The sequence below is a fragment of the Cladosporium halotolerans genome, assembly GCF_011745625.1.
Source record: "Cladosporium halotolerans strain TM138-S3 chromosome Unknown Sca4, whole genome shotgun sequence".
NCBI classification, from domain to species: domain Eukaryota; kingdom Fungi; phylum Ascomycota; class Dothideomycetes; order Cladosporiales; family Cladosporiaceae; genus Cladosporium; species Cladosporium halotolerans.
The window spans coordinates 897,414-919,427 of NW_027191455.1; the positions used below are offsets into that span (position 1 = coordinate 897,414).

The following is a 22,014-nucleotide window of genomic DNA, read 5'->3' on the forward strand; positions in this document are numbered from 1 at the left end:
CAGGGAGTTCTTGTTCGGTTTTTTTGCTGTCCATTGTTCAAATTCGATCTTTTTTCGTGGCTGTCGTGAGTTCGTGCCTCCGCTGTTCGGGGCGGTATAAGTGGATGGTCGATATCCTCTGCGCGTGGGCTGGAGAGTCGGTAAATTGTGGCCTGATTGATTGATTGATCGAGTGATCGGTTGATGCAGGACCGGCTGATGGGATAGACTCCTCATCCTCCTTGCAAACGCGCCCACACCCTGTCCTGTGCTTGGCGCCGCTTGGAAATACACTTGGTCGTTGCGTATGCCATGGTGGCCATTACCTTTACCATAACGGAAGGCGAAGATGACAATGCATCCGTGGAACAAACAATCAATCAACCAATCGATCAATCATCCCACCAATCAATCAATTCACCGACCAAACAAACAATCAATCAATCAATCAATCAATCAATCAATCAATCAATCAAGACAAGCAGCAGCCGCGCTAGCGCCGACCCCTCACCAGTCAATCAGCTCATTCATTCACGTACTTAGCAACAAGTGAACCGCGAGCTCAACAGTTTATTTTCTAAATAACTCAGAAAGACTCGAATGCACCCTGTCTGCAGACATCCACTAGCGCCCGCGCTACGGTGCCCAATCGTTCGTCGCCCGCACACCTTCAAGTGAATGAATGCAAGGATGCCCCACCCGACGATCCAACAGCCTCCAGCGTATCGCACACTCCAGCCGCCGCCGCCTACTTCAAGCCCATTAATACCTCAGTCATGGTCTGAAACAAGCGCCACAAAGTCAGCCAGTTCACCAATTCAGCTCGACTTTGCAGATCTGACGAGCGAATCGGCTTGCCCGCGAGCGATGAAACAGCTACTATACAGGTCGGTACTAGATACCCAGCCAATAGCGAACCAAGGAGCTAGGCAAAGCAGCTCGGTCGTACCTATCTCACGCTGATCGTCAGAGAATCTACGTCCCGCGCCTGATCATACATACATACAGCACAGCTCATGTACCCATCCATCCATCAGCACGTCTTGGCACGTGCTCCGTTCCCTTCGCACCTACTACTCGCATACGTTTTATGCAGCCACCACGCATGCACGCCGTTTTCGTCTATGCACAGCCGTGCATGTACTATGACCCGGGCCAGGGCGGCTATGGGTCGGACGGCTCGCCTTACGAGCTGAGTGGGAAGAGGCCGCGCGTCGCTGGGAAGTGGCAGAGGGTTGTCTTTCGCACGTGATTCCTGAACGGATCTTGCGTTGGGAAAAGGCGATGCTTCACGTTCGTTCTGTGCAGAACGGGTATTTCGATTGTTAGTCGATCGATTGCATCGATCCAAAACACCGAGCAACAGAAGGAAGAGGGAGTGAGAAGACGAGTGTTTCTGATCGAAATAGTTTCAGAGAATGCTACCTATTCCATAATGGTTCCCGATTCCTTGTCCGTACCAAGGAAGGCGCCCCGCCGTCCGTCGTCGTGTGATGATCCGTCGTGATGCCTCGTTCGTGTGCCATGTGAATTAAAACCCCCTGTTGCGTCCACCGGATTACCTTCTTCCGCCCCCCTCGAGGACGGATTTCCCGCCCTGAGGCGGCGGGGACCATTTGAAACATTACCCCTGTTCCTCCGCGCGGGTGTTTCAATAGTGAAGAAAGGACACGGACTGCCAGAAAAAAAGTCGAACTTATGTCCATTAAGAGAAGAAGAAAGAGATGTGGAAAAGCAAGAACCCAGAACGCCGCGTGCTGTGCTGTCAAGGAGTGCGAGCCGCCCGCTGTTGGTTAGGCGACACTGCTGCTTACTCACTCACTCATGGGCCTGAGGCTTAGAGGAGGGCGGCGACGAGGCCGAAGAGGGCGACGACGGCGGTGGAGCCGGAGACGAGCTGGTTGCCAGCGCCCTCGAAAGGAGCGGGGGACTGAGGGCTGCCGGTGCCGGAGGGGGCGGCGGCAGTGGCGTTGTTGGCAGGGTAGGGAGCCTGGATCTGGCCGTCGGGGATCTGGGAGACGGCGCCAGTGGGGGCCTGGATCTGACCGTCGGGGATCTGAGAGACGGGGCTGGCGGTGGCAGCGGCGGTCGGGGCGGCCTGGATCTGACCGTCGGAGATCTGGGAGACGGCGGCGCCGGTGCTGGCCTGGATCTGGCCATCGGAGATCTGAGTGACGGGGGCGCCGCTGGTAGAGGCCTGAATCTGGCCGTCACCAATCTGGCTGACGGGAGCAGGAGTCTCCTGGGGCTGGCCGTCAGGGAGCTGAGAGGCAGCGCCAGAAGAACCACCGCCGACAACGTTGATGTAGACCTCGTTGCACTGCTCGCCAGTGGTCTCATCGTAGAGGTTGTAGAAGTTGCCGCTCAGGCACTGGTGGAAGGTGGTCTCGCCGCCGAGGGCGAGGGTGCCGTTGGAGCAGACGCTCCAGCCAGCAGTGTAGATGGCGCCGGTCTGAGCAGGGCCGTCGAACTGGAACTGGTGGTTGGCGGCGATGTAGCCGGTACGGTTCTGGGCGTCGGTGAGGACACCGTCCTGAAGCTTGATGTTCAGCTCACCGGCACCCTCCTGCTGCCTCCTCTCGAGGGAGCGCTTGGCGCTGGAGGTGACGTTGGTGACCTGGATCATGAACTCGCCATCGTAGTTCGGGGAGCAACCGGAGGGAGCCGAGGTGTCGGGCTTGATCTGCTCGGTGACGCCCTGGGCGACCGGGGAGGCGACAGCAGCGGCCGCGAAGGCAGCGGTAGCGACGGTGTAGCGCATATTGATTATTGATCGATTGGGATTGATAGGTCGATTAGGTATGACGGTTGAGTGATCGATATGCAGTGCGAGCGATGGACTCGGATAGCGACAGTGAAGTGCTGCTGTGCGATACACAAACGATGGTAGAGTTGATAGATGAGGGTTGAGAGGATTGATGGAGGATAGCAGCGGGTGAGTTTGGTATGCGGATCGAAAGGCAAGGTAGCGAGGACAGTCAGAGGTCTTTATATCAAGGTGCCTCACAGCTCAGTGACCGCGCGGGAGGGGCATCATGGCAGCGCAGGGGCCAGGCGATGTCACCCGGCAACGCAGCAGCGCCTACAATTGTCATGCAGAGCGACGGGTCAGTGGCTGGGCGGGCGCCGTGCCGCTCAGCAGCAGTGGTGGTGAATGGGCGAGGAGGTACGCAACGTTGCGTTGCCGGCAGCAGCGTGGCCCGGCGAGTGAACGGATGCGGTCGGTGAAGGGCGTTGCTCCCGCTCGCAGCGCCGCGCTAGCCTCCCGCCGGGGCCCTGCCAACCAACTGAGCCAGCCGACCGCGCCAGCATCCCACCGCGCTACGACTGTACGGGCACGACGGGCCCTCGCATGCGCCCTCGATCGCCCATCGCCGCCTCGCGCGCCGCCAATTGCGGAGCCTCGCGCTGGCGATATGCCCCTCGACGGCACACGCCTCCGCCGCGGCTGGGAGGAAGGGCGCCGGGCAACGCGTACGCCCGCCGGCCTGACTGCTGCCAACAAGAAAGCACCTGGCGTGATCGGCGCCGGGCAACGGCATGTCTCTCGTCCTGTCCTACCACCCGCGACACCGCGCGTGGCGCGCGATCGCCGCAAGACATCCTCGACGCTTCACGACGCAGCCGTGTATCGCGAGATCCGGGGTAGCGTTCTGCAACGAGACATCCACCCCGGAGACACATGAAACCCACGAAACCGTGCGTGCTTGGACAGACGGCGTGACATGGCATGCGGCCTGCTGCGCACTGCAGCCCACATGCGGCTCCTGGCGAAGCCAAGCACCCCAAGAGGCGGCTGTGGCACCTGTGGTGTAGGCTATCCAGATCGGCCGTCTGCGTCTGCGTAACCACCTGCGTTGAGCGAGGCAGAGTGGCGACGAGCCTTCCCAAACTCAATGGGCAGACCGCATTTCCAAAAATAACGACGTCGCCCGCTACTCTTTACCTCGCACGAGCGACGATGATTCATGAGTCCCGCTCGACCGCGCCGACCTCACCTCTACCCTAACATCATGACATCTTGCCATCCACAAGCCCAGCCATTGCGCCTCGTATCGCGTGCCCACAGCGCAACAGCCGACAAAGCGATCAGTGATGGCGGGAGAGTTGGAAGCCCTGCTGCAAGCTGCATGCACGGGGTACGAGCAGTGCTGCTCTGCTCGCCAGTAGCGTGCCGCCGTCCGCGGCCGACCTGCGTCTGCAGATGCACGACTGCTAGGTAGCTTACTATCTCGCGCGGCCAGCTATAAGCGCCAGAGACCAAGCAACAAAGAGGCGCGAGATTTACCACTAGCGCAGAGATCCCCGGTCTGAGCTTTGCAGAGGCGCCATCCTGTTCGCGGGGGCGGCCGTTGTGCTTTGTCCTGGTCTCGCACACCATTATTGACCGGCCAACCCGTGTCTGAATCGTCCCTCTAGTCTTCTGACAACCAGGGATCGCCGGAACGTTGCCAGCGAAATCATCATCACCACACCGTATCCTGCTTTGAGATCTGCCTGCGGCGTCAGTGCTTGCTCACGAGACTTAAATAATGTCCGGGTTGGCCTGTGATGCTTTTCGCCACAGCGCCCACGCCAACTAAGTCTACCCCACCACAGGAGCGCCGAAAACTGATCTAGATCTGCATTATTGCTCGCTTGTATTCGCGCATCCACACTTCGACATGACAAGCCGGGTCAGCAAGTCACGGAATGTCATACCCATGACTGATTCAACCATTGCGCCGCCGCGGCGGATGGAGGAATCCCGCAGATGGCAGAGAAGGTAGAGATCGTGGATGGTTGTGGCTGTCCAAGCACGGCTTCCAGGAACTCCGCCAGAAATGCTCCGTAATGACGACGCCGCGAGGCCCCCGACAACGTGGCCTTCTCCACTCTCCCACCCTCAACAGAGGAACCCGCACTGCCACCTGCCCCGAGAGAACGACCGCCCACCGCTATACACACACAGACTCACATAACACCCCTGCTCGCGCTCGTGCTCGCGGCCGGCACTCCGCGACTGTCGATCGCGTTCGGCGGAGCAATCGAGCCGTTTTGCTCGTCAGGCGCGGCTCGCTCGGCTGAGACAATCCTCATCATCCATCGAAGCCCATCCCGTGACCTTCGTCCCGAAAGCACTTCTTCAGAAAATGAGGACTTGCGGTAAGAAATGCGGTAAGAAATAATCGAGGAGGCTGGCGACACCACGCCTCTAGACGCAGGGCAAGCGAGCTCTACCACAGCTAAGGTAGCTCTTCACCCAAAGCTCCGTCGTCTTGCGCAAGAACCGCAAAACCCAAAAGCCCTGCATCACAAGCCCGAACGCGAACAGGAACCCCCCACCATCAAGCTTTCCCCTTTCCGTGCTGTCAAACCCAACAACCTCATCATCGAAGAGGCAAGGACGAGGGCAGATCTGCGCTCAAGCGCCTCCAGCAAGGAAACTCTCTTTTCCGCCGGAGTATTCCAAGGTCAAGCCCAATTAGCCTTTCGTCGCACACGCACGCTCGCAAGCACCTCGTATGCACCGTGCCGACGACTGACTTGCCTACCGCTGGAACTTGTTCTTCCGCCGCACGTCGCAAAAACCCACCTTCCCAAACCGCTCGCTCCCCAAACTCTAACTCCCCAACTCCCTCCTCGTCCCTCCATCCCCAATCCAGCTTCCAGCCGGCTAGCCCGGCACTTTTTTCGCGCTGCTGCGCGCGGCTTCCGCCCGGTCCTCGAGTGGGATTAGAGCGCTTTTCAGCAAAGCGAGCGAGCGAGCGACCCAAGTCCCAGCGCAGCGCAGCCGGCCGGGCCGAGGGAGACGTCTGCCAGGCGGGGAAACGCTCGAAGGCGAATGCGTTGTGAGGTGTGCGAGGTGTGGTGGAGGTCGCATGCGTCCGTGGCGGTTTAGCCGCGTGCGCCGCGGGGTGGAGGAGCAGTAGTATGCGCAGTAGAGCATCGATATCACGGGCGCGCATACATACATGGTCGTGTGTAGACCGGCTGTATGTACAAGGTACGAGATCCTGCGCCGAGGCTTTTACACTATTCTGTAGGATGAGGATGCGGCGCGGGCGTGGGGGAGGCAGGCAGGCAGGCAGGGAACGACGGAGGGGATCGCGCGATCAAGGGACCGCTTGGAGATGGAGGGTCCGCTGTGCTGTGCTGCACCCTTGCTATTCGTTCTCTCCCGCTCTCTTCTCGCACGAATGGACGTCTCCAGCTCGGGGTTCCGCCATGGCTACCTTACCCCGTCTTCGCTCTCGTTGTGCTATTCGCTACGCGAGCTAAGGTATTTACTGCAGCTCGCGGCTGCGGCGTGCAAGCCAAGATAAGGGCGGCGGAGGGAGCGCCGCGGTCGAATCGTTGGAGGAGGGGTTTGCGGTTAGTACATGTACTGTAAGCGACGCCTCGACGGAGCTGTCCAGGCAGGCGGGTGAGCTTTCGCGACCTCACTTGTCCTGTTGCATCGTCTTGTATCGTCGCTTGAAACACCGGATGAGAAGACCGCCTTGCTTTCATTCATTCAATTCTTGTTTTTTTTTTTTGGTTTTCTGTTTTTTACTCTCGTGCTAAACAGTCCGTTCGTCCCTCTGCCTGGTACAGAACCGTCCACCCGCCCAACGGAAAAAGACACCCATCGCTCGCATACCGCAACCCCGACAACATCGCAAAGAGTACGCAAACATGTAGAAAAATCAAGCTCCATCCCTGCTCCGTTCGCGTCGGAAACAAAGCACGCAAGAACGCAAGTACGCAAGCAAGCAAGCAAAAAGATACAACAGAAAATCCCTTGCCTCCTCCTCCTCCCAAGCGCCACGCCGTGCGACCGTTCCGACCGCTCATGCAGTGCGGGAAAAGCAAGCGCCCTCGTCTGTTGTACAAATCGACCCCAGCGACGCGCGCGGAACTCGCTTGCGCGCGAGCGTGGAAGAGGACGCAGTGCAGGGAACCAGCCAGCGTTGCATCGGAAAGGAAAGAAGAACAAGAGCCCAAACTCCGTTGGTGCGAATAAAATCATCGAAAAAGAGAAAAGCCACGCTCGCTTGAAACGCAGCAAAGCAGAAAAGGTGTAATTGCAGAGCGAGCGGTGGAGGATGAGGCGTGGGCGGCCGGTGCCCTCCTTGCCTCTCGTCCTCTGCCTTCTCTGCGGCCGTCAAAGGTTCGTTAGTCTCGTGTTGTGTTGTTTCGTTGTTGCTTTCTCCTTCTCTTCTCCTTTCCTCTCGTTCGTCCCTCTCGCATGGGGCTCCATCCATCCATCCATCCATCCATCCAGCCACCCGGCTGAAAAAAAAAACGGACGGAACACCTCACGCGGACGGACCGGCGACGCCATCAGACCTCTACTGGCCCAGCGCGCCCGCCTGGTGCGGCACATGCAGCGTGCCCGCCTTGCCGACGGCGCCGAGCACCTTCTCGTTGCCGTGGGCGTCGACGATCGGGAACCGCGCGCGGCGCTCGAGGTCGTCGAGGTCCATGTGGCTGCGGATGTACTTGTTGCGCGAGTCGTCGTCGACCTTGTAGTCCCAGCTGGTCCAGAGGCCCTGCTTGAGCGCCGCGTGGCAGAAGCGGCGCTGGCGCTGCCGCTTCAGCACGTCCGCCGTGATGGCCGGCATGTCCCACTTGGCGGCGGCCTCGGCCTGGAAGGCGCGCAGCACGGCTTGCGCTTCCGGGTCGGCGCTCTTGGTCAGGTCGACGAGCTCCTTCGGGTCTGTCGCGAGGTTGTAGAGGAGGTCCGGGTCCGCGGGGCAGGTGATGTACTTCCAGGCGCCGCGGCGGATCATCATCATCGGCGCGATGGTGCCCTCGCCCATGTACTCGGCGAAGACGGTGTCGTGGGTGTCTTTGCCTTTGAGGTGGGGCACGATGCTGACGCCGTCCATGGGCAGGCCGGGGACGAGCTTGGAGCCGACGATGTCGACGAGGGTGGGCAGGATGTCGAGGGTGCTGACGTTCTGCGGCACGCGGTGCGGCGCCCACTGCTTGGGGTAGCTGAAGAGCATGGGCACGCGGACGGAGGACTCGTAGTAGGACATCTTGTACCACAGGCCGCGCTCGCCGAGCATGTCGCCGTGGTCGCCGGAGAAGATGATGATGGTGTTGTCGTCGAGGCCACAGTGCTTGAGCGTCTCCAGGAGCTTGCCGATGTTGTCGTCGACGTAGCTGACCGAGCCGTAGTACGCCCGCTTGGCCTTCTTGATCTGCTCCGGAGTGAACTCGTGGTCCTCGAGGTCGACGACGTGCTGCAGCCGCTTGCTGTGCGGGTCCTGCTGGTCCTTGGGAATGTCCACCTCCGGCATGTCGATGTCCACGCCCTCGTACATGTCCCAGTACTTGTGCTCGATGGTGTACGGGTCGTGCGGGTGCGTGAGCGAGACGGTCAAGCAGAAGGGACGCTTGTCGGCCGGCTGGCGCACGTAGTCGTACAGGTACTGCTTCGCCTTGTACATGACCTCCTCGTCATAATCGAGCTGGTTGCTCCGCACACACGGTCCGGCCTGGAGGATCGACGAGCTGTTGTGGTACCACTCGAGCTTGGTGTCGGGGTCGTCCCAGTTCACCGACCAGCCCATGTCGCCCGGGTAGATGTCCGCCGTCAACCTACGCTCGTAGCCGTGGAGTTGCTCGCCGATGAAGTGCATCTTGCCGCCGAGGATGCACTCGTAGCCCTCATTGCGGAGGTAGTGGGCGTACGTGGGAGTGTCCTCGGGGATGGGAGAGGCATTGTCGTAGGCGCCGATCTTGGACGGAAGCTGGCCAGTGATCATGGCCATGCGGCTAGGGGCACACAGCGGGGCGTTGCAGTAGGCGGAGTCGAAGACGACGGACTGCTCGGCCAGCTTGTCGAGGTTGGGCGTCTTGATCTGGGACTTCTCGTTGTACATCTTGAGCTGGGGCGCGGCCAGCTGGTCGGCCATGATGTACAGGATGTTGGGCTTGGAGGGGGGGAAGAGAGGGGTGCTGAAGCCATTCTGGCCGGCGAAGCCCACGGGAGGAGACTCTGGCGGGGTGGCCGGAATCTGCTTGCGGACACGGTCGATGTGGTCGGCCATGTCTGCGGCGGGGTGGGAGTGAGAGGGGTGCAAGGAGAGAGAGGGTGAGAGGGAAAAAAGTTAAGGAGTCTGAGAGTGACGCTGATTGTTATGGTATAGACAGGCTTGTACAGACGGCCTGGAGGATGGTACTGAGGGTGGTTGGTGAAGAGGAAGAGGATTCGCAGACGAAGAGAAGAGGTATAAGGCCGGCGCGCCCTTGCCGTCGCCGCCACTCGCGGGCGGTGCTGGTAGAAGGCCCAATTTGCAGGCTGACCGACGTTCTTTCACCATCCGCGAGACTGAGCACGCGATATTGCCTGCACGGGCCGTCCACGCCAGCTTCTGCTGCAGCACTAGCGCCGCCGGCCCCTGCGGGGAGACGCAGGTGCACTTGCGACTTCGACGTCTTGTTCTGCCGCGTCATTGGCTATGCGCACAAATTTCAAACTCAGACGACATCACCGCTGACACAGTGCCGAGTGAAAAAGTTGCGTGCTTCTAAGGCGCCGTTCGCGTGCGCTGCGGTTTGCTTTGTCCGGCGTGTGGCAAATCTGCGACAGCACACGACGCTGGGTCGGCATCTGGGGGCGGCGCTTGCTAATCTTCATGCATCCGTGCTGCCTCCGTGCTGCCAAATCCCATCACGTGCCCCCGCGCATGCTCTGCGCGCTGCGGGCCAGCCCACGGCTTGACCACCTCGCCCCATCCAATTTTCACCCCAATCGCCCTCGGACACCAATCTGCGCCTCCCGATAGGCTGGCACCACGCCGTCCCGCTGCTGCTGCGCTCCTCACACGATTCTCCCCTCGACACCGTCCCTCGTCAGGCTCGCAGCACACCGCCTAGCCGATCATGGCCCACGTCCAGGACCGCGGTCCACCCTCTGCCGCCGCGATAGCGATAGGCACCGCCATCGTCGCCGGCCTCACCGGCTACTTCCTGGGCCAGGCGAGCTCCATTGGACTATTCGGGAAGAGCAGCACGCGAGCCCCTGCCGCTCGTCTCAGTCGCGGCCATCACAGCCAAGCCAAGCCTGACGAAGCTGAAACAGAGTCTGAGGACGACGACGACGCCGACGACGACGACAGCGACGTGCAGGACCTGGGCGAGCTGCAGACCTTCCCAGGCAACAGCGAGGAGTGCAAGCTCGTGCTGGTGGTCCGGAGCGATCTTGGCATGACCAAGGGTAGGTTTGCCTGTTCCTATCTATCTTTTCCGCCTCGGGTAGGGAGTCGTCCAATATCAATTACGTTTTCTGCAATCTTTTCCCCTCTTCCCGAGCCAGCTCTCATGTGGTGCAGCCGCTGCTCTAATCACACGACCTCTCTGTTCTGCATGTACGTCTCGTGTGCTGACCCTCAACAGGCAAAATCGCTGCGCAGTGCTCCCACGCCACCCTCGCTTGCTACAAGATGCTCGTCCGCGCCGACCCATCACACCCCGTGCTGAAGCGCTGGGAGCGGCTGGGTCAGGCCAAGGTCGCGCTCAAGATCGACAGCGAGGAGGACATGCTGATGCTGCAGGCGCAGGCCATCAGCTTGGGCCTCTGCGCGCAGGTCATCCACGACGCCGGCCGCACGCAGATCGCCAGCGGCTCTGCTACGGTTCTGGGCATCGGACCCGCTCCGAAGAGCAAAATCAACGAGGTCACCGGGCATCTTAAGCTGCTTTGAGGTAATGCCGGTGCGGCTTTAGACGAGCGCGGTCGTCGATTTGGCAGGGCTGCCAGCAGACGCTCCGCGAAAGCCTGATTGATCCCCGCCCAAGGAGCTGTGTGTCGACAGATAAACTCGCGATAGCGAAATGCTGCCCAATCGAGTCATGGAGTTCTGAGCGAGACGAGGTCTGGTGACCTCTTCTGGTCACTGATTCGGCTTGAACGGCGATACACCAGGCGCGCGGTTCTTGGTCCTCGAATCCATGTTCGCCTCAGATACGCCTGACGGGCTACCGTCCGATCGAATCGAATCCGCTGGCAAACACATACTAAAGCCCAGTGTCGTTCGAGACCTGACCAGGTCCATCCCGATAAGGCATCGAACATCTCCCATACAAACCACTTAGATTACACACGAACGAAACGATTCACTAGCTAGCATATCAAGCATTTCAAACCGAACATTGAGCAACACATTTCTCAAATGCCCAGTCTCGCATGAGTGTGCACGCATCCTGATTATTCCAATCCAGAACGCCCGTTTTCACATCCTCCAAGATAGCCGTAGCTCGCAACAACAAGTGACGTTTCCAAGCCCTCAAACCCCAAGCTCCGGCTCGTCATGTATACCCACTCCAGCCGCCCAATCACCAGTCGACACGGATGAATACAGCCAAGGACGAGATCGTCCGGAGCAGTGGCCGGTCTATTGGCAGCTCGCCGAAAGGGTCAACCCGTTCTTCGCGGGATCAGCTTACATGCGGGCGAATGTCTTCGGTTCCTCGGCTCACTTCTGTAATATGCTTGGTGGTGAGGACGGGAGCTGATGATGCAGTGGGCTGTCATATGGGATCATGCGTCCGGAGGTGAGAGTGCTGCAAGAAAGTTGCGATGCTAGTACCGTCATGCGCGTGCAGGTTGAGGCAATGGACGTCGTTTGCTGTGTACTGCGAAAGGAAGCAAACCACTACGGACTCACCAGACCTTTGTTGCGCGATCTTCAAGCGCAGTATCTACTTCCAGCGGCGGGGTGCTAGAACGATCGCCTCGAATGGAGAAGAGCATCCACGTATGTATCAAACAACAGATTACACGGTCCAGAAGACCCCGAATCCCATCCGCAAAGGGAGAACACACATCAGCAGGCAGGTCCATTCGACGAAACGCCTCCAACGCTCAAAGACTCCGACAAGCACACTACTTTCCCTCACCCACGTGCCCGCCACAACAATCCACCCGTCCACTTTCCCCCGTCAAGCGTCAAACCCCTCCTCCACATCCCACCCCCCTCCGAACAAAACCTCACCAACCCGCCCCCAACTCAAAGAAGAAGACAAGGCAAGTTCCAGAACACCCAACCCACGCACGACCCTCGCCCAAAGGCCACGCACGCGAAGACAAAGCGTAGGGTACCGCCCGGCAACTTCCCAGCCAGCACCACCCTCGTCAAAGCAGCCAACACCAAAAACAAAAAATCGGGTACTTCAATCGCCCGGCCGGCCGGTAACCTTCGCCGAGCTGCGCGGCAGGCTTCTTCCGCCTCGGCTATCGCTACCACCCTGCAGGGAAGGAAAGGGAAAGGGAAAGGGAAGAAGAAAAAAAAAGTTTCGCGACCTCGGCTGTTCTTCGCTCTCGACGCCCAGAAATTTGAATTTTGGAGGGTAATAAGGTAAAGTGGAAAAGTGAAATGTTGGCCGGGGGTGTGGTGGGATTTGCGATCGCGGAGCGAGGAGGGCTGCGCGGTCGGTGGGGCTTTTCGCACGCGCGCGCGCGTACGTGTATAGAGTGCTTGTTTTTTTTTATTTTGTGAGGTTCTACATGGAAAGCGAAGACGATGGCTGATGGCTGATGGCTGCGTCGTCACAGACGAGCATGAGTATGAGATTTGAGACGAAAGAAGTTCCGCAAAGCAAACCGCGCGCCCCGCCCCCATCCCCATCCCATCCCATAGCCGCAAGGCGCAAAGATGAGGGGGGGAAAGAAGCGTCGCGCGCGAGTCGTGCTTGATTGTGTTGCTCTATCTAGAATCGTAACAACGAGAGTAGTCATCCAAAGCGAAGAACTGAAAAAGATAAAAAATCAATGAATATAAAAGACAATCCCAAATTCCCAAAGTCCTCCGTATATTGCACCGATGAACCCCCCCTGGTGTTTGTTGGTAGGTGACGCTCCGCCCGGGTATTTTGTGTGATGGTCGTCGTGGCAGTCGTTAATCTCGTGATCAATGCTGCCCCTGGCAAAGACAGAGCAGCGACAAAAGGCGATAAAGGAGCGGGAACCGAGAGATTTTTTTCGATGGTCCAGTGAACCCGAAGGGAGCGAGCAAGCGGCACAGACGCGCTCTGCCCCCCGCTGGGAGTTAGGTCTGGACCTCTCAGGGTGTGAGCCTTTGTTGCGGTTTGTTTGCCAGGGGTTGGTTTGAGTCGACGTTGAAGAGAGATTCGTGAGAAGGAACGATCCAGCGCTGCGCTTTTGTTTTTGTTGCTTTTGTTTTCTTTTTTGGGGTCGTTTCGAGAAAGAGATGGAAAAACGGTGGTTTCAAGCTGGTTCCGTCCCGGCAAACGACCGGGGGTCTATGCTGGGAGCGGAGACCAGGAGCCTCGAGCTCGCCTGCCACACTTCAGTTGGGTGAAAGTGCGGCGGCGTCGCAGGAGGAACGAATGGTCCAAAAGAAAAGGACGGGAGCGCGGGGCGGACACGCTTAAGCGCGGTGGCCGTGAGCGTGACGGCGGTGGACGTGCTCGGTGGGAGCAGCCTCGCGGGCGTACACGGTCTCGTACTGGGTGATGGTGACGACGTTGCCGGAGGGCTGGGCGGAGGCGCGGGTCGCGAGCGTGGTGGGCTGCACGGCAGCCTTGACCTTGGTCCAGCCACCAAGGTTGTTGAGGCTAGCCTCGGTGGAGGTGGAGGTAGCGTAGGAGGCAGGCGCGGAGGTGGCAGAGCCGCCGCTGAGGGGAGTCCAGGAGACGGTGTTGGCTTGGCTGGCGGCGGCGATAGACTGAGAGGCGGAGGCGTACAGGTCGTCGTTGAACTCCTCACCGGAGCAGAGGGTGACCATGATGTCGGAGTCGTCAGGGCAGGACTGCATGCCGTAGGCGTCGTCGTTGGCGTAGCGGTAGGCCTGCTGCTTGGGATTGCAGTCGCCGGACTCGGCGGTGATCTCCCAGTTGCCGTACCAGGGGTTGCCGTCGACCTGGCTCAGGTCGTACCAGATGATGCCGTCCTCGTGAGTGGTGTACTCGTACTGGAGGATGTGGTCGAGGGACTCAGTGTCGGAGAGCTTGATGGACCAGCCGTTGTCGTTGGAGAGCGGGGTGTACTGCTGGGAGTAGGTCTCGTTGGGCTGGAGCCACTTGTCGATCTGCTCGTATCCACCGCCGGAGGCGGGGACGTTGCACATCTTGACCTCGTACTTGCAGGCGTTCCTGACGATGGCCTTGCCCATGGCATTGGCGAGAGAGGCGCTGGCCAGGAGGGCCGTGGCGGTGATCATGTTGGCAACCATTTTTGCTGATTGATTGGGATCAAAGGGGTTGGATGAAGTTGGTTTGCAAGTGTCGTTGCGGCGTTGTCAAATTCAAAGTCCAAGAGAGTGAGGACTTGTTTGTTGGCGGGTGTAGAGAGTGAATGCGAGCAGCAAAAGAGTGAACTGCACAGCAGCGATGCTTTCCAGAGCAGAGATACGATTGAGAGAGCGTGACGACCAAAACAGAGAACACGCGGGACGACGAGACGGGCGCCCTACTTATTGTCTGCACCCTTTGCGACCTCCACAGGACGTACCCTCAGCCGGCCGACACACCTCCAGGAGCGGACCCGCTCTCAGCGACTGAACCTACGTGCTGTCGTGTGCCTGGCCGCCAGACCGTCCGCGGCTTAGCCCCAGGAACCTGCCGCTCAATCACCGCAGCCTTACACCGGCCGTTGAAAAATCGACCAGGGGGGCCAGCCAGACGTTCGGCGATGCGAGCGGGTTCCTGGCGCCGTCTGCCGTCAGCGGCCGCGGCGGCGCAGGAACATGCTGCCGGGCGGCTGTGAGTGGCCACGCAGGCGGCTGACGGGAATGTTTTTTCTGCAGGGGATCGAGCTCTTCGAACTCTCGGCCCCAACCTCGAGCCTTCTCCGCCGGCACGCCGTTTCGAACGCCTACCGCTTTTGGGCGGCCACGCACGGCCACGCACGGCCTGCCACGTTGGCAGCGCGCGCGGCCCACCGGTGCGGTAGAGGCTGCATGGCCGGCGCAGATTCTGAGAGGGCCGGAGGAGACGCTGGCGCAGCACACCGGGTTTTCCTTCACGCGCCTGGAACGTTTGCGGGCCAAGACGCCCAAGAGCGCGGGCTCCACGTGCGAGATGATAGCGCCGGGCGAGGGAGGGTGTCACTGCGAGGTTATTCGACTGCGCGGCGTGCCGTCCGAGGAAGAGTAAGGTAAGTTATGGAGACGCGCAAGCATGCTGGCGGCAGACAGCAGGCGGGCCGGCGACGTCGACGGCACAGATCGAGCGATTGACGGGTGCCTCAGTGCGCGAGGATCGCCGCGCCCACGGAGCAACTTCCAGCAGTTCGGCGCGGCCCCCTGCCTGCCTGTTGGGTCTGCCGCAGGCTTGGACGCGCGCTGATTGGAGCGCATTCGGCACACATGCAACAGGTGGCTTTGGCGAGCACATGTGAGAAAAGTGAGAAAAAAGCCCCCCCTGCAGTGCATGAAGCGCAGGGGGCCTCTTTCTCACACTGCATGAAGCGTAGGGGCGCCATGGGCGACAGCTGCTGCGCGGTGGCTTGGTTGAGCTTTCCACTCGGCAGTCCACGTCGCAGCCGGGTGGCGGTCGCGCAGCCCACACGCATCGCGCACCGCGGCCGAAGTGCTCGCATGGTGCAGCGCGTCGCACGACAGATGGGCCGGCAGCCGGCGAGCGGTGGAGCGGGTGCCTCGCGATACGAAGTGTGTGCCTGCGATCCCGTTGAGGGCGGGCCTGGCAGGCTCAGTCGGGCATACGTAGGCGCGGCTCAGCCCAGAGTCCAGACCTCGCCCTCTGCTTGACTCGCTCGCTCGCGTGCGGACAATGACGACGTTGTGCTCTAGTGCATGGCGCGCCGTTCGCCGTTGGACATGTGCACGGCGCCGAAAAGTCGACAACGCCCAAGGGCTCGGCGGGTGTGGTTCGGTTGACGATGCGACGCTGTGACGCCGAAGCAGTCGCGAGCGTTTCCGTCGCACGACGAGCGCCGTCAGATGGGATGTCGAATTTGTGTGCGACGAGAAAACTCGGCACAGAACTGTCGATGACAGATGAAGGATCCCCACCCCGTGCGGATCACCGTTGCACGGGAGCTGATCATCGCTGCTCGATCGGGCAGCCGTCCGCAAGGCATATCCTGAAAGCACACCCTGCTCTCGCGTGTGTTGCAGGGAGCGCCGCCGCAAGAGGTTCTCTCATGGGTAAGCTTATTTGTGCGACTTTCGAGCTGAGCGCAAATACATTATCGCATTCGTGTTATCGGCCTTGCGCTCGACGGCCCGCGGCGAAGATTGGGTTGACGTGCCGAGTTTGCCCGCAATAATCAAATGCCCTCCGCGACGGCAGCCCTGTGTACGCTCCCACCAACCTCACCTGTCGTTGCCTCGGTTTCAATGAGACATACATGCACGCTAGCGAGTCCAGACCTCTGTCCTGTCGGTCTGCGCTCTGCGTTGTGTGGGCTGTGTTCTTGGGCGCCGCCTTGCGCCCGACGACCACTAGGATCATTCCCTTTGGCGGGGCCACGGTCGGCGCAAACAACGCATAGGAACGTCAATAGTCTCCTGCGAAATTGCGAAGGTCTGTGGGAGCGAAGAAGGTATTTCGAATCATCAGTATTCGTTCAGACGGTGTGAGTCACGACGCACGACGGCCTTTCACCGCAATGCTGCCGTCTCCCTCAGACATGACGATCTGGTGTTCGTCGTGCTCGACGAGTGCCTCAGTCGGTAATTGTTACCCTCGATTCGTTGATTGGTCTCAATTTGTGTCTGGCCGTCATGTCTTGTAAAAATGGCGCCTATTGTTTCGTTCGTGTAGCATGTCGCTCAACGATTCCACACGGCGTCCCGTGATCGAACTCAAAGAAACGATCGTTTCAATCGTCGTGTTGACCAAACAACCATTCGGAGGGTGAATCCTGTGCCAACGCCAGTCGATGAAAATGGAATTTCCATGATGTTTGAATATGACTTCGTCTTGTGTGCGATTTTTTTGGTTGGCATTGTTTGTGGCATTCACCTGAGTGGTCAACATCCATGTTTCGAATTGCTTGACTAGTGACAACCCCCGATCCACCTTTCAAAAGCTGTCCTCGTCTCCTACCTATTGCATACATAACACGCCAACCAAGGGTTGTCGAAAGCCATCGTGACCTTAAATTTATAGTCACCACAGGGACGAAAGGGGCAGTAAAAAGACCTTCAAAACGAAGCGCTTTCACTGGGCGGAAATCGCGCCGGGGTTGTCAGGGTTAGGATTGGGGTAGCACACCTCGCGCATCGACTCCCACAAATCGCTACCTATCGTTACACAATCAAAACCCGATCGTTTCCAACACGATACGTACAAAACAGCGCAGAGACAATCCGGTAGAACAGAACAGGCAACTCCGAACCGCCAGCCCCGTCTGCGCCGCAGGGTCTTCCATTCATCGCGGAGCCGAACAGCACATGTCAACGTGACGAGCCACGAACTCATCTGACCTCGCCTCTCATCCACCCACAACTCATCCCAGCCACTCCGAATACCGATAGCCCTACAGCAGCACGCCCACCTGATGTCAACTTTACGCCGCCATAATCCCTGCCCTCGCTCGCATCACCCTTCAGTCATCTGACCCAACCCGCCAAACCCCGCCAAGCAGTCGCAGTCGCAGTCGCAGTCGCCCGCGCGGCTTGCCCGCCCGACTCCCCAAGCGACGCCAGAAGCAAGAAACCCATGCCATGCCATGCCATGCCCTGTCCTACCCAGTGCTATCATCCCGATAGCAACGAATCCCTAGCACCCGGTACAGTACATACAGTAAGACGCGCCAGCTCCCCCAGCGCGCCGGCCGGATTCCTCTTCCCCCGCATTTCCCCATGCCAGACCAAAAGCAAATCCCACGAGGAGCCCGCAAACCTTCCCTTCCCTTCCCTTTTCCCTTCCCTTGGCTCACCCCCGCTTCGCGAACCAGTCCTGTCCCTGCTACGCCGCGATCCTTCGACTTCCGTTCCGCGTGGCAGGGCAGGGTCAGCTCGCATGACCTGTTGTAGACATCCGGCCCAGAAGACGGGCGAGGCGAGGCCGGGAGGCGCGGGAGGGCAGGGCGTTGCGGCCGTGAAAGGTTCGGGGATTGGGGGAGGGAGTGAGGGGTATTGCGGCGTAAGAGGTAGGTAGGTAGATAGGTACCTGGCCGGCGGACGGGCTATTTATGAGGGAGTGAGGGGACGAGGAGGGGAATGAGGGTGGTTTCGTTTCCTTTGTCTAGTTACTTTGTCGTTGGTCCTCTATCTTTGCTGTGAGATTGTGCCTGTGCTGGGACATTGATGTTGTGATATTTACGCTTGAGCGGAGCTTCCTATCAATCAGAGAATACGCGAGCCACGGCGAAACGAACAGCTATGGCTTCGGAGAAGATGATGAACGCCGTGCGCTTCCACGGCCGCGAGGACCTGCGCTTCGAGCGCGTGCCGGAGCCCGAGTGTGGGAAGGGCCAGGTCAAGGTCCGGCCTGCGTGGTGCGGGATTTGTGGAAGGGTAAGCTCGGCGCCTTTGGGTTGAGATGACAGTGTGTCAGAAACTAATCTAAGCACGCAGTTGGTCTAGAGCCCTGGTACAGATGAAACGACGCAACATGCTAACTCCCCTCCGGCGACCTGCACGAGTTCCTAGGCGGACCTTCGCTCTGTCCGACCACGCCGCACCCGGTTACGGGAGAGACTATTCCGTTGACGTTCGGACATGAGTTCAGCGGTACGATTGAGGAGGTGGGCGAGGGCGTGTCGGAGAGCGTTGCGGTTGGAGACAGGGTGTGCGTACAGCCGATCATATACGATGGGACGTGCGGATCTTGCGAGGAGGGACTGATCAACTGCTGTGATAACAATGGATTTGTGGGGTTGAGTGGTAAGTGATGTCGTGTGCGACAGACTGAGCTTTGCTGACACTGGGTAGGCTGGGGCGGAGGGCTTTCTGAGAAGGTCGTCGTGCCGGAGTATTGCATTGTCAAGATCCCAGACAACGTGCCTCTGGACGTTGCAGGTGAGCTCTTCGACATAACCCATCACTTACCTAGTCGACTCTAACCTGACTCCTTCAGCGCTCGTCGAACCGCTCTCAGTCGGCTGGCACGCAGTCAGCATCTCCCCCTTCCAGGTCGGCGACTCAGCACTTGTTCTAGGAGGCGGCCCCATCGGCCTCTCTGTCATCCAAGCGCTCAAGGCGCGCGGCTGCGACAAGATCATCGTGTCCGAGGTATCATCCATGCGCAAGCAGTACGCGGCAGACTTCGGCGCACACCACGTGCTGGACCCGACGAAAGACGATATCGTAGCCAAGTGCCGCGAGCTGTGTGACGGCAAAGGCGCACACGTCTGCTTCGACGCCGCGGGCGTGCAGGCTGCTCTCGACCAGGCCGTCAAAGCCGTGCGAGCTCGCGGCACGGTCGTGAACATCGCGATCTGGGAGAAGCCGTTCACGCTCCAGCCAAACGACATGATCTTCCGCGAGCGCAAGTGGGTGGCTACTGCAACGTACCAGAAGGGCGACTTTCAGGAGGTGCTGGCTGCCATCTCCTCGGGCGGCATGGAGAATGTGGAGAACATGATCACCAAGAAGATCGGCCTTGACGAGGTCGTCGAGCAGGGATTCAGGGCGCTGGTCAAGGACAAGGACAGGCAGGTCAAGATCCTGGTGCGCGCAGGGTCTGGAGAGACGTGAGGGTGTTTGGCCCCAAGGATGCTAGTGTAGCTACTGCGACTTTCGATGGGTAGGCAGGCACGTGTATGCCATTACGGATCAGAAGAACAGAGCAGATCTGGTGGCCGTGTCCACGATTAAGATGTCTTCCATGAGGCCGATTCGAGCTATTGTCTAACAGAGTTGGCGCGATGATGTCGATGTAAACACGCGAATGCACAGAGAGGAAGGTGGTGATGGCACTGTACCAGTGGGCTCTGGGTTGCTACAAAGTCAATTGTCCAAGTTTCGTGGGGCCTAGCCAAAACGAGCCGTGCGGTTTCGTCGTCATCGCGGTGCGTATACCAGGCAGGGGGCGATCACGGGCACGCAGGCGGCTATCGGGTCGCCCAAAAGGTGCAACGCTTCTCGCGATAGACGCGCTCGATGGGGGTGTGGCTGAGGCCGTCACAACCTTGCGCCGTCTACGTACCGCATAGCGCGTTGGGTGAAATGAGGATTCTCGGCGGCGCAGGCGTGCGGGAGAAGTCTGGCAGTGGTGGCAGTGGCCGTGCTGTGCTGGCCGTGGCCGTGACTGGCGCTCCGCCTTGTTCGCCCAGTCCCTGGCCCGCCTGGCGCGAGCGACGTCATCGGTCTGTGACCCAAAAGGCCTGCTGCGCAAGCGCACGCTCGCACGCGCCTCGTTATTAAACTGCGCCGTTTCACCCCAACAGCCTTGCAACACCCGCATCCTGCACTTACTCTCGTCGACCTGCGAAAAAGGTCCCATACATTGGTTTTGACCTCACCTCCTGCGACAGCACTCTTGCCACACGCCACGCACACCCTTACACTACACCTTCCACCATGGGTCTCATCAAGGGTGGTTTCTTGCGCCTGCTGCAGACCGCGCTCTACGCCCTCTGCTTCTGCTGCGCCGGCATCGTGCTCGGTATGTTGACCATTCGCGCGAGCGCAAAAGTTCACGCCAGCTGACAATCCGCCAGGCATCTACTCCTACTTCCTGAGCGTGCGCGCCGACCGCAACCAGGGCATCCCCACCTGGCAAAAGGCCGTCGAGGGCATCTCGGGTGTTGCTGTCCTGTACACCATCGCCGCCACTGTCCTCACCTGCTGCCTTGGCGGCATCAGCTTCTTCGCCTTCACTGCCATTGTTCTCGACATCCTTTTCGTCGGCGGCTTCATCGCCCTCGCCGTTCTGACCCGCGATGGCGCCAGCTCTTGCACTGGAACCGTCGACACCCCTCTTGGCACCGGCAACGCCAACGCCAACCGCTCTGATGGCTTCGGTTCTGGTGGTATCGGAACTGGCTCTGGCGAGAACCTGACCTACTCGGTTTCTCCTCGTACTGCCTGCCGCCTGAACACCGCCGCCTTCGCCGTGAGCATCATTGCTGCTTTCCTGTTCGTCATCACCGCTCTCATGCAGATTGCTCTTGTCCGCAAGCACAAGAAGGAGAAGCGTTTCGGCCCCAGCCCCGCCAACAACTACACCTCTGGCCCTGGCAAGAAGCGCGCATTCTGGAACCGCAAGAAGAACACCACTGCGGACAGGGACACTGAGCTTGGCGCCACTGGCACTGCGGTTGGCGCTGGTGGTCTCGCCGCTGGCCACCCTGACACTCGTCCTTCTCACGAGACCGGCTACACTGGTAGCACCGTCGCCGCTTCCAACGGCAATGCGTATGACAAGGTTGATGGCGCCAACGGTTACAACACCACGCACCAGAACCACGCGCCGCACGGCGCTCACGGAGGCTACTACACTCAGCCCCAGGGCACCGGTGTCAACCCGTATGGTTACGACAACACCCAACCTACCTACACCACCGGCACTGCCACCAACTACTAGGCTCTCGAGCCCTCACGCAGTTAGTCTAATGACACTGGCCAGCTGCTTTTCCTTTCCGTTTGTTTCTATGCACATATTTACGAGCGAGATACCACTATAATGCCACCTGTAATGATGGGACTAGCTGCCGAAGCAGCAAGGAGTCGGGAAAAGGAGGTGGATTGAAAGCGCACGCGTTTCCAAGACTGTTTGGATGCAGATTCGTTACACTACGGCAGTACGCCACTAATAATACCAACGAAATTCTTCTAAAACATCGCCTGTGATTTTTGAAGTCCCATTTGAATACTACATTATCTCTAAGAGAGGGTTACAGTATGAATTCACTCCTATCATGTGTACCGGGTTCAAAGCTGGTGCTCTTCCGCGCGCCTCCCTTTGTCCGGCCGCCTGACGCATCACACCATCACTGCTTTGTTGCCGACGGTCAGCCACATACGTTCCCCGCTATCACGTGCCTTCTTTCCCTGTGATATTGGCCTGCAAGGATATGGGATGCAGTGGACGTGTTGAGCACATCGAGACGCGCATGTCAATATTATTGCATGACTGCGCAAGTCATGTATGGGTCTGCGCGCGGTTTATGCCACATCTCAAATC

The 22,014-nt window shown here is 59.3% G+C and overlaps 6 protein-coding genes across 6 annotated transcripts; 3 read left to right on the plus strand and 3 right to left on the minus strand.

Annotated features, from left to right (window-relative positions):
• Positions 1 to 1,816: 1,816 nt before the first annotated feature.
• WHR41_01789 (uncharacterized protein) lies at positions 1,817 to 2,740 on the minus strand (the record flags this gene model as incomplete). The annotated part of the gene is made up of 1 exon (XM_069370395.1): positions 1,817 to 2,740. One exon carries the CDS (start codon positions 2,738 to 2,740, stop codon positions 1,817 to 1,819), a length of 924 nt encoding a protein of 307 aa, XP_069232679.1.
• Positions 2,741 to 6,482: 3,742 nt separating this feature from the next.
• WHR41_01790 (uncharacterized protein) lies at positions 6,483 to 11,127 on the plus strand. The gene is made up of 3 exons (XM_069370396.1): positions 6,483 to 7,111; positions 8,128 to 10,171; positions 10,351 to 11,127. Exons 2-3 carry the CDS (start codon positions 9,838 to 9,840, stop codon positions 10,656 to 10,658), a joined length of 642 nt encoding a protein of 213 aa, XP_069232906.1. The 5' UTR covers positions 6,483 to 7,111; positions 8,128 to 9,837; the 3' UTR covers positions 10,659 to 11,127.
• Positions 7,293 to 9,002, minus strand: WHR41_01791 (uncharacterized protein; the record flags this gene model as incomplete). Its single annotated transcript, XM_069370397.1, has 1 exon — positions 7,293 to 9,002. One exon carries the CDS (start codon positions 9,000 to 9,002, stop codon positions 7,293 to 7,295), a length of 1,710 nt encoding a protein of 569 aa, XP_069232905.1.
• A 2,216-nt stretch (positions 11,128 to 13,343) lies between the features above and the next one.
• Positions 13,344 to 14,147, minus strand: WHR41_01792 (uncharacterized protein; the record flags this gene model as incomplete). The annotated part of the gene is made up of 1 exon (XM_069370398.1): positions 13,344 to 14,147. The coding sequence occupies one exon, from the start codon at positions 14,145 to 14,147 to the stop codon at positions 13,344 to 13,346; it is 804 nt and encodes a 267-aa protein (XP_069232908.1).
• A 4,119-nt stretch (positions 14,148 to 18,266) lies between these two features.
• WHR41_01793 (uncharacterized protein) lies at positions 18,267 to 19,583 on the plus strand (the record flags this gene model as incomplete). The annotated part of the gene is made up of 4 exons (XM_069370399.1): positions 18,267 to 18,399; positions 18,516 to 18,770; positions 18,819 to 18,905; positions 18,964 to 19,583. The coding sequence occupies 4 exons, from the start codon at positions 18,267 to 18,269 to the stop codon at positions 19,581 to 19,583; spliced, it is 1,095 nt and encodes a 364-aa protein (XP_069232907.1).
• Positions 19,584 to 20,244: 661 nt separating this feature from the next.
• WHR41_01794 (uncharacterized protein) lies at positions 20,245 to 21,670 on the plus strand. The gene is made up of 2 exons (XM_069370400.1): positions 20,245 to 20,493; positions 20,549 to 21,670. Exons 1-2 carry the CDS (start codon positions 20,409 to 20,411, stop codon positions 21,412 to 21,414), a joined length of 951 nt encoding a protein of 316 aa, XP_069232910.1. The 5' UTR covers positions 20,245 to 20,408; the 3' UTR covers positions 21,415 to 21,670.
• The last annotated feature ends 344 nt before the right edge of the window (positions 21,671 to 22,014 follow it).

What these genes read in the sequence shown, in the direction of transcription:
- WHR41_01790 (XM_069370396.1), top strand. Translation starts at nt 9,838, where the DNA reads ATGGCCCACGTCCAGGACCGCGGTCCACCCTCTGCCGCCGCGATAGCG. An exon ending in CGATCTTGGCATGACCAAGG is followed by an intron (nt 10,172 to 10,350) that starts GTAGGTTTGCCT and finishes GACCCTCAACAG; the next exon opens with GCAAAATCGCTGCGCAGTGC.
- WHR41_01794 (XM_069370400.1), top strand. Translation starts at nt 20,409, where the DNA reads ATGGGTCTCATCAAGGGTGGTTTCTTGCGCCTGCTGCAGACCGCGCTC. An exon ending in CTGCGCCGGCATCGTGCTCG is followed by an intron (nt 20,494 to 20,548) that starts GTATGTTGACCA and finishes ACAATCCGCCAG; the next exon opens with GCATCTACTCCTACTTCCTG.